The sequence below is a fragment of the Gavialis gangeticus genome, unplaced genomic scaffold (genome assembly GCF_001723915.1).
Source record: "Gavialis gangeticus isolate Ggan-Ray unplaced genomic scaffold, GavGan_comp1, whole genome shotgun sequence".
Classification (NCBI taxonomy): Eukaryota; Metazoa; Chordata; order Crocodylia; family Gavialidae; genus Gavialis; species Gavialis gangeticus.
In genome coordinates, this window is record NW_017729032.1 from 79,520,611 (window position 1) to 79,531,853 (window position 11,243).

At 43.0% G+C, this 11,243-nt stretch overlaps 1 protein-coding gene across 2 annotated transcripts in view; it reads right to left on the bottom strand.

Annotated features, from left to right (window-relative positions):
* The window catches only part of DIAPH3 (diaphanous related formin 3), a 562,409-nt gene that overhangs the window by 479,757 nt on the left and 71,409 nt on the right, over positions 1–11,243 (bottom strand). For both annotated transcript variants that reach the window (XM_019525253.1, XM_019525252.1), the window contains exons 5-8: positions 10,323–10,397; positions 10,173–10,242; positions 4,385–4,521; positions 2,838–2,943 (exon numbers count right to left, since the gene is read on the bottom strand). In XM_019525253.1, coding sequence (XP_019380798.1) covers positions 2,838–2,943; positions 4,385–4,521; positions 10,173–10,242; positions 10,323–10,397 — 388 coding nt within the window. The remainder of the gene's footprint in view (positions 1–2,837; positions 2,944–4,384; positions 4,522–10,172; positions 10,243–10,322; positions 10,398–11,243) is intronic.

The window sequence follows — 11,243 nt, forward strand, 5'->3', positions numbered from 1 at the left end:
TGTAAAAAAAAAAAAAAAAAAAAAATGGCCAAATATGTATCAGAAAAAAGAATTCCAGGAGATGACTAGCCGAAACCCTGATGTATAATGTTAAAACCACTGCCACAATGCAAACATCAAGTGTTATGAGCCTCCCGAGGACAATACAAGTAATCCTAGTCTTCCAGAGGCTCACGCAGAAAAATAAGCGGTCATGTCTAGATTTCTAGACCAGAAAAGCCCATCACAGTCATCCCTTATGATCATTGGTCCCCACACCTAGCTATAGTGTTTCTCCAGTAGACCTGATCTTAACTACCCCAAACAATGGCAAGTCCACAACATCTCAGGATAAACTATTTAATGTCTAATAACCATGTGATTTTAAAGTTACTATCAGATCTTTTTATTCCATGCAAAAATACATATAAACACAGTTATCAGGTCACCTTTCACATCTCTTTTTAATGACCTAATTCAGCTGAGCTCCTTTAACCTTGCATTGTAAAGCTTTTCCCTCCAACCCCTGATCAGGTTTATAGCTCTCCTGAGAACCACAAGGTTAGGAGGTGCATTCAGGGTCATCTAGTCCAACCTGCTACACAAATTCAGGATCCTCTACTTTAGTAGACTAATCTCTGATGAGATCCTCTCCAGCCTCTTCTTGAAAATCTCCAGTGAAGCAGGATCCCATAACTTTCTTAAGCAGATTGTTTTTGAGAATGTGGACAGAAACAGGACCTTCCTTTTTCAGCCTGGCTCATTGCCTCACTCTTCCCACAATCCTGGAGCTGGTGGGAGGGACTAAAAGGAATCATGGCTCTGGTCACTAGCATTCAAGTCCAGAAGGAGCAGCCACAGCTGCAAGGGCCATTCTCACTCCTTCAGACTGGGGACAGTTAGCAGAAAGAGTGGGCTAAGGTAGGGTCCTGCCCTGCTGCCATCATATAGCACCAGCCTCTGCAACTGCATTGGCCAGTGTCTCCCCCAACCTTCTCCTGCAGGGACAATTGCCAGTTTCAGGCATCTAAAGAATCACCCACAAGCTCCCTAGTATACTCTGCCAAGCAGTTCCTGCCACCACCAAGCAACACATACTAACATCAGCCACAGTAACATAGGTGCTTTGTATACTGCTGCTCACCCTGCCACCCTATGAGACCCTTTTAAAAAGGGCCACAGGGTGAGAGAAGGTAGGCACTGTAAAAAAGTAAATGAGTTAAGTGGGCTGCTGCTGTTACATTTTGAAGTTACAGAGGAATGCCTTGAGTCTAAATCAGTTGAGAACCACTGCTCTAGGTATACCCTGTTCCCTTAACCCCCTTTAAAACAGCAGGAGCCACAAATGGGTTTCAGGGGGTCTATGCCTGAAGGACAAGAAGGGAAAGTGGTGCTCAGGCGCCCACTGCTGCTAGGAGTGGGGGGGTCTCGAGCCAGGCACTCTTTGTGTTGGGCATCTGCTGGCAGAGCCCAGCGCTGCGTAAGCTGCAGGCACAGGCACTGCACCGTGCTGTTGGCACAGCAGCCCAGCAAGCTTGAGTACACCTTCTCATGGAGTGCCGCCTACTGTGGCACCATGCTCTACTCTTGCCTGGATACCATCCGTGACCTGCTGTTCCTGTAGCTTCTCACAGGTAAATCTATAGGGGGGTTAGCATGGGCGAAGCAGGAAGGGCAGGAAGGGAGTGCATGGGCAAGGTATGGGGCTTCAAACTGGCCTGAAAGGAACTGCCTCCAAGGCCCAATAGGTGGGAACTGGCACAGGAAGGCCAAGTGGAGCAATGAAATGTGTTGCTGCCACCAGGACCCCTGCACCAGCCACACCTTCAGCAGTGCAACGTAACAGACCGGGGGGCTGCGATGGCTTCACCTCCTCCTGGAGGAGAGATGGGGTAGTGACAGCACAGGCAGCCTGTGGGGCTGGAGGTAGGGGGCAGTGGGTCAGGAGTGAGAGGAACTAGCAGGGCCAAGGGCTGTAGGTTGGGAATGGGAGGTGGGGGGAGCTCAAGTCCAAAAAGGTTGAGAACCACTGCTCTAAAGCATCCACAGCTTCTTTAAAGAAATTAGAAACAGAAATTAGATTCTTAATGAAAAAATTAAATGAATGTGATACTACAGTCCATATTATAAAGGAAAATAGAACTGTGGGTTCATAACAAGGCCTGCAAGCCTTAAAATCTATTAATCTGTAGTCATTGTCCCCTGCCATTCAGAGTCACTATGCCTTGTTTATGACAAACACGTAATTCAAATATCTAAGAGTAACTACTTAATTATACAAAAACAAAAACACAAAGTTAATGTTTATCCCCTCTACTATCATTATTTTTAGGATGTTCAGAATGTACTAATAATGACAAATGATGATGCTCCAGTAAAGTTGCATGTTCTGTTCAAGCAGCTTATAAATGAGTGAAGATTTTTTCAGCCAATTATCCTAAACATGTGATTTTATAGCCAAACAACTATCAGGGCTAGATTATTTGCTTATCCAAGCTCACTACTAAGAAAACAAGTTCTTTCTTTTTTTTGTTTTTTTAATAGCAGTTTTGTTTCTAATTCTTTAGCCTTAATATGGTCTCATAAATGAATGGCTAAAATTCATACAGGGGAGTTAGAGTACAAAATGTGTTATGTATTCTACACTCATTTAAGGTAAATGGAAAAATCAACATGGACATAAATGAAGTGTTCGAGACTTATGCATCTGGTAAAACTGGCTCTGCAATAAACCTTGCAACTGAGAAATGACTTCAATCTTACCTAATTTTGAAAGACCCCCATTTTATTCTAAAGAATAATGCTTCATTCTTATTTTTGTCTGATGAAGAAATTCTCTGCACAAAACATATACTTACTTGCAGCTGAACGGAGTTATCCCGGAGGCCTTCTACAATGGGAGAGAATCTCTCAAGATTCTTTTCTTCTGCTGCTGCTGTTACAGCATCTAAAATTTTTTCGAGGCTACAGGAAGTTAACAGATAGTTCCACTTAAGAGACATGAATTGCACAGCTAAAAAAAGGTTTTGAAAATTAAGTAATAGTATCAGAAATTTATGAAAGTATATTAATTATTTATTTATGAGTTCTTACTAATGAATGCTTTAAGTCAAAATTGGGCTTTTTTCTACTAACAGAAAATATTTTCCACCACAAAACAATACTGAAAACAGTGTGCATCTCTGTTCCATATATCATAGAAAATCATACGACCATAGTAAGTTAGGGTTGGAAGGGACCACAAGAAGTCATCTAGGCCAACCCCCTCAAAATAGGACCACCCCCAACAAGATCATTCCAGCCAGGGCTTTGTCAAGGCAGGACTTAAAAACCTCCAATGATGGAGGAGATTCTACCACCTTCCTAAGTAACCTGTTCCAGTGCTTCACCACCCTTCAAGAAAGAAAGTTCTTCCTAAGGTCCAATCTAAACCTCCCTTGCTGCAACTTGAAACCATTGCTCCTTGTTTTGTCATCTGCCACCACTGACAACACTCTAGCTCCATCCTCTTTTGAACCACCCTTCATGTAGTTAAAGGCTGCTATCAAATCCCCCTTCAGTCTTCTCTTCACCAAACTAAATAAGCCCAGTTCCCTCAGCCTCTCTTCAGAAGTCATGTGCCTAATTTCGTTGCTGGACTCTCACCAACTTGTCCACATCTTGTGTAGTGGGAGGCCCAAAACTAAACACAGTACTCCAGATGTAGCTTCACCACTGCAGAATAGAGGGGAATAATTACTTCCCATGATCTGCTGGCAACACTGCTACTAATGCAGACCAGTATGCAACCAAGGCACACTGTTGACTCATACGCAGCTTATTGTTCACTGTAACCCCCAGGTCCTTTTCTGCAGAGCTGCTGCTTAGCCAGTTGGTCCTCAGCTTGTACTGGTGCAAGACAAGATTCTTCTGTCCTAATGCAGGACTTGTCACTTGTCTTTGTTGAACTTCATGAGATCCCTTTTGGCCCAATCCTCCAATTTGTCTATGTCACTCTGAATCCCAGCCCTACCCTCCAGTGCATCTACTACTCCCCGAAGCTTGGTGTCATGTGTGAACTTGCTTAGGGTGCATACCTTACCACAACATTCAAAAAAAAAACACCGAGGCAATTTTAATCTAGTTTTGGCAACATTTAAGCATTATTACTGCATATCTGCCAGATATAAAAAAAAATACATTATAACTGTTATTTAAACTAACTTAGTACATTATTGGAAGGCTTTTAAAAACAGGAAAACTGATGAAAATATTTACTTCTGCTCTAAGTATTAAAATCATAAATTAAGATCATCTAAAAACAAAAGGTTTTGACTTTACACTTAAAAGAGATAACAATCTAAACACAATTCTAGCTTGTACATGAGAAAACTAATGTTACTAATTCCAATTTAATATCACTTACATGTTTTCCTCTCCAACAATACATATTGCAGATAAGAGTTTAACAACATCAGTCATCATGTTAGTTTGCTTGGGGTCAATTGCTTTGGTCAGCAGTGACAGGCTCCTTTCTTCTCCCATAATTCTTTCCAGTCCATACTAAAGAAATAACAAATGATAGTCCAGTTAAATCACAATCAAATAAAATTTTCATCTGCTGGGAGATGGAAAATGTGGATAAAGATCAGCTATTAGTATAAGGGAACAGGCACCATGTGGCAACTTCCATCTGTAAACTCTACTTTTGAAAACACAGACATTTAAAATTAAAGTTAAAGGAAAGATAAATCAGCTAATGGGGTTTATAGCCACCGTGTGTACATAGCCACATGTTCAATTAATGGCATCAGAGGAACCAACAACAAAATTATTACACATTTTTTGTGGAATAAGTTTGTGGCTTCTTCCTCATTTTATGACATCATTCATTTATTTAATGTGGGGCCAGGTTACAGCTTAAGACATGATTAACTGATCAATCATGTCTTAAGTGTATTGTATGGCAGGACCCAAGACTCACATTCCTGTTTACTTTTACTAATAGGATGCTAGAGCTTTTCTTCTCCAGGTAAATCAAATTCTATTACATAGATAATAGATTAGGAATCAAAATATTACCTAAAAGGCCTTGAATACAGCATATTTAATTATAACACTTATGATTCAGTAACTTGTCAATTTACCAGATGTTTATAAAAATATCAGATTGAAGCTAAGATTGTGCAGATTTTTAATAACTGCACAAGCCATGATTACAGTTTGTGGGATTAATGGGGAAGTCAAAATATCTTCAATGTGGTGGCTCACCATGACTTGAAAAAGACTCATCAGTGAAGGGGACTGCGCTTAATGGACCCTACCATACGTCTTATCCAGATGAGCTGCACTAATCTATTTTTGTGATAGCCCACATTGGACAAACATGCTGATGGCAACCTATGTGTTTTGCAGTCATGCTCAGTGTTGGCTGCATTTAAACGAGCTTCATAGCTGGTTTGCAGTGCTGAGCACATGCTGCTTTTGACAGCAGTTCAATGACAGACAATTTATTGTGTGATGTCCTTATATGTGATAAGATGAAGGGCTTTTTTTGCCACGCCTCGTCTTGCATTTGAGTAAACATGGTATATGAAGAATTACTTATTGACAAGAATCAACAACCTTGCTATTGCTCCTGCAAGTCAGGGACCTAATCTTGTGACAGTGTCCAGGAAGTGTGGCATCCTAGGAGACAGTTTGGGTGAACCAGCAAGTGCCAGGAACTTCCTCATGCCACACTTTTCAGACACTCTATGTTCCCAGGAAGACTTACTTTCTCTCAACTGTCAGTTGTGACTCAGAAAAAAAGATTTCTTTTCCAGAGTTCTGCCTTCCAAAAAATAAGATGCGCATTTTATTAGGGAGAGGGGAAGAGGGCACTATTGTATGCAAGAAAAACAACATGTGCCTCTCAAGAAAAAAAGTGTACACAATTGTATAATGTGTTGAACGTTTCACACAATTTTAATATTTGCAAGAGATGAAGAAATCACCGAGTGGGTGGTTAACAGGTGTCATTTGCCACAGTGATGTGCGCACACTGGTAATAACAGAAGATTTTGAGGCAGTAGAGGGGACAAAAAAGAATTCCCTTTTCCCCCCTCACAAAACAATGATTGGGATGTGCTATGCCCTTGTGAAAACTACCAAGGGAGGTAAGAGACTACTGATAAGACTCCCTGTTGGCAGTGAAAATTCTGTTTCCTATTAAGTCTACTGTAAAACAGATGCATTAGAAAGTAACATGAGAGCATCAGGAACAGAGATAGCTGCCAAGGACACAATTTAAATGATTTTCAATCACTTGTCCATACTAATTGTTACCCATCTCCATGCTAATTGTTGCATGTAGCTTAGACAAAACTGGTCAAAGATGCATATATTTGTATCTTGCAATAATTTCTCTTATACTAGTACTTCTTGTGGTCAGTCTGAACAATTAAATTCTGCTGGCTAAATGACATTCTTGTGAAGAATAGCTGAAGCAATTAAAAACAGTAGTATAGTAGAGCTCAGATTATTCACATTGAAGCAGATTTTAACCCACTTAATTCACAGTAGATTTCAAAATTAAGGACAGGCCAGTTAACTATGACTTCCACTTCAAAGGGCACTGCTTTCCTGATCAACTGATACTCAAAAAGCATTGGTCCTGAGGAAGCTCTTTGAAAAATTATCCAGGAGCACATCTGCAAGAGACCAGCAGGGGAGATCATGCTTAGGGGCAACCAACATGGGTTCATTCGAGGCAGATCCTGTCAGACCAACCTGGTGGCCTTGTACAACCAGGTCACAAAATCCTTGGATGCAGGTGTCACAGTGGACATAGCCTTTCTGGACTTTAGAAAGGCCTTCGACACTGTATCTCACCCCACTCTCATTAAAAAATTAGGCGACTGTGGCATTGATGCCTACACAGTCAGATGGGTCGCAAATTGGCTGAAGAGCCACACCCAGAGAGGAGTGGTGTTGGATGGGTCATTTTCGACCTGGAGGGATGCGGGCAGTGGGGTCCCCCAGGGCTCGGTCCTCAGGCCAGCACTGTTCAACATATTCACCAGCGACTTGGACAAGGGGTTGAAAAGCACCTTGTTCAAATTCACGGATGACACTAAGATGTGGGGAGAAGTGGGCACGCTGGTGGAGAGGGACAGGCTGCAACTAGATCTGGACAGGTTACAGGGGTAGGCAGATGAGAATAGGATGGGTTTCAATACTGACAAGTACAAGGTATTGCACCTGGGGAGGAAGAACCAGCAGTATACCTACAGGCTGGAAAACTCCGTTCTTGTCAGCACAGAGACAGAAAAGGATCTTGGAGTCATTATTGATTCCAAAACGAACATGGGCCACCAATGTGGGGATGCAGTCAGGAAGGCCAACTGCACCTTGTCACGCATCCACAGATGCATCATAAGCAGGTCCAAGGAGGTGATCCTCCCCCTCTATGCGGCACTGGACAGGCTGCAGTTGGAGTAGTGTCCAGTTCTGGGTGCCACAGTTCAGGAGGAATGGGGCCAGCACCAAGAGGGTCCAGAGGAGGGCCACTCACATGATCAGGGGGCAGCAGAGCAAGCCCTATGAGCAGAGGCTACGGGACCTGAACCTTTTCAGCCTCCACACAAGAAGGCTGAGAGAAGATCTGGTGGCCACCTACAAACTGGCCGGGGGGGACCAGCAGGTTATGGGAGAGTCCCTGTTCCCCCGAGCACTACCGAGAATAACAAGGAATAACAGCCATAAGTTGACTATTGTCTAACCTCTTTAGCAAAACTGCACAGTCAACCCTGACACAAGACATAACACCCTAGCCTGACACAGGTAAAGCAGAGGGACCACAGCAGCCAACATCCTACTTCAGTAAAAGGTTGTTAACATATACTTAAGAGACCCCAGGAAGAATGCCATACCCCACTGATACAGAGGAAGGCAACCCCCCTGCTCCTCCACACAGTCCATACTAATCTGACCATGGGTTAAAATTCCTTCCGGACTCTAAATATGACATTCAGTCTGACCCTGAGCAGTGGTGCAAGACCCTCTAGCCACAAACTTTTGGGAGCAAGTCCCACAAGAAACACTAGCACATCCCAGTCAAAATCCTCAGCCTTGGCTGCAGCCAATATCCAATGCCTGAGGAAGGCTAAAAACCTGACACAGTAGGGGGAGAGGGACTGAATTTCCTTCCAGCCCCGTGCAGCAACCAAACCTCAGAAGAAGGGGTAAGCATAGTAGGACACAGGCATAGCAGGAGACCTACATCACCCAAGACCAGTGCTTGTCCAACATCTTCCTAAACACTTCCAGTGATGGCAAGTTCACAACTTCCCTAGCTAATCTATCCACTGCCTCACTGTTTTGGGAACGAAGAAGTTTTCCTCATAGCCAATCTAAATATACCTTGCTGCAACTTCAAGCCATTGGTCCATGTACTCCCCTCTGCAGCAAGAAGAGGTTTTCACCCCTTATGGCATTCCTTCAAATATTTGAAGATTGCTATCTATCATCTCCCCTCTTGAGCACACCTTTTCTACAAGGCGAACCGTGCCTAGCTCCTTCAGCCTTAGCTCAATTTGACTTTGTTTCCAAGCTTTTTATTGTTTTTGTTGCCCACCTCTGGACCCTCTCTTAACTGTTCCATGTTCTTTTTAAAATGTGGAGCCCAAAACTGCAAATACTTGTTTGATAGGATGCCTGGTTTTGCTAGGCAAAAGTGAAACTGAAAAGTGAGCTTAAGAGAGAGTATTCTCTAAAGCAGCTGGTTTAGGGCTCCTAATGGCTTCACTATACAACCTCCTCTTCTGTGAGGGTTAGGGGTAATCTTTCCTTAGCTACTGAATTAATATTTTCCAGGTTAAGCTTGTGGCAGAAAGCCACCTTGGTTTCTCCCCAAAAATCTCTGCCCTGTGACACTGTGATTTAAATCTCTGTGCTGTGACCATTCAATTAGGATGAGCCCAGCACACAGGGGACCACACCCTCAGCCTGTCTCTTTAGGGAACTGGAGCTGGCTGCATTCCTGAGGGAGGGGGAAACCTGCTCCCTCTGCTTATGTGACTTGCATCACTTACCTGGGTAAGGGGTTTCTACCTGGGGAGCTGGAATCTGCCCGGTAACAGGTGATGCATTTCAGATTGGTTGGCTGACAGCCAACTGGGGCTGACCTCCGCTGGCCCAGGTGAATGAGGTCACAGGGGCTATATAAGTTAGGACGGGGAAGGAGGCGGTCTCTCCTCTCCGGCCATGAGGTGACGCAGCAGCCAGGCAGGGGACAGAGAAGCCTTAACATCTGAAACTGGCTCTCTCCCCCCAAACTCACGAGCTAGGAACCGCCTGCCTCCAAAGGGAAACTTCACCTGCCTTTGGAAGATGCTTGTGAGTAAGCTACTCAATCTGATTAGATATTTAGCTGAAGGTATCACATATGCGTAATCAAAAGGCTACCACAGCCAGACTGTTTGCTCTTTAGGATTTCTAGATATTGCTCTATCCTGTACCCTAGTTTACCCTACCCCCTGTAATCAATAAAGTTCTCCTTTTTGACTGGTGTGGGAGACTTATTGAGGGGTGGGTCTAAATTATGCCTAAGAGACCCCTTAGGTCTGTGGACTAAGGGAGACTATACCTTTTTGCCCCCGGACTTGGGGAAGTACCCCAAGTGCCTGTACTGGGTTGAGTACCCGTGGGACTTTAGGCCTGTGTTACCCCAAGGACACAGGGCCGCGAGACAGTCCATTCTTGGGGTGGTGGCGGCACGTTACCCCCAGACTAGCGAGTGTGCTCCAGGAGAGGGGTCGGCCGGACATAAGGCGCCCCTAGGGAGGCATTCGGAGCCTGGAAGGTGGTCGGGCGCAGGGAGGTGGGTGGCTCGACGCAGGAGCACCCCCTACTGGCCCGCCTCACGTGGTGGAAACAGCGGAGGAATACAAATACCCAGCTGTGTTCCTGAGGTGGGATCTCTGCACCCGCCACAAAGCTTGCCACTCAAGCAATAAGAAACACCAAACTTAATCTGTATGCCAAGTTGCCAAGATTAAATACCAAATGTAACTGAAAATGTTTTCTTTTAAATATAAATAACACATCAATTTCCTTAAGATACTATATTTAAAAGTAATTTACATAATTAAAGTAATTCCAGTTGAACCTTAGCAACCCAGTTATCTAAATCATAATATAACGAACTCAAATATAACCTTGAAATCACATACCTTATTATTCATGAAGGCCTTCAAACACTGTATGACCTTATGCTGACATCTCTTCACAACTTTGTCCTGACTGAATTGAATTGAAAATTTCAGTTATTACAAATTAGGAATAGTAAAAATCTGACAATTTTTATTATAAAGCATCCTTACTGTTTTGCTTCAACCAGTCTTTCCAGTACATCTAGCAACAAACCAAGTCCTTCATGTCCAAAATTTTCAACCCAGCTGGAAGAGAGAAAAAATAATTTTTTTAATTATTTTTTTAGAAGGATATTTTACAAGCAGACAATATAAAATAATCAAAAAGTTGAAGTACTCTTATTAAAAGATCCAAATCAAAACAAATAAACCCCAAACTTAGCTAAAATCCTCAGTAATTCTACTCACTCCATGATTTTTTTTTGTCTAAAATGAAAGCCAACTAACCCAAGAATTTTAATATGATACCCTCTTCGGAATTTGAAACCAGTCCATCTAAGCTTTCAAAAAGAAGTTAATAATTATAAAAAGATTTTACAAAGCTTCTGTAAATCAGAATTTCAACAAGCTTTCATACCTACACTGGTATATTATGTAAGTCGCACAGAATGGGCAACTTCTATCGATCATGGCAAGTTTTCTCATGTGCCAGCTTAATTAGCTGAACCCTGAATCCATACATATTTCTGAGTGCCAGTTTAATAATTCGCTAAAGTGATGAGAGACCATTTCTTTCACAAGAAAAAGAATTAGAAGCACAATATTACAGTTAATACTTGAACCATGCAGCAGCAGTAGCAGCAGCAGCTACAGCTCCAGCCATGGCTCTGGAAGCCAGCTGGAATGGTTGCCCCTGCAACAGCTGCTGTGTGGCCAGGCAGGGGCTGGCATAAGCATGTGTTCTGTGCCCCTATACATGGAAAATTATAACAAATTTATAAAATGTCCCATGTCTAGAATCTATGTACTGATGGTGGGGGGGGTCATATGAAATTCAAAGTCACCTTGGATTCAGGTAAGTACAATATTCAAGCAGTTCGTAATTGTTTCCAAAGTTTGTTTGTTTTGGGGGGGGGGGGGGGGGGGGGGGGG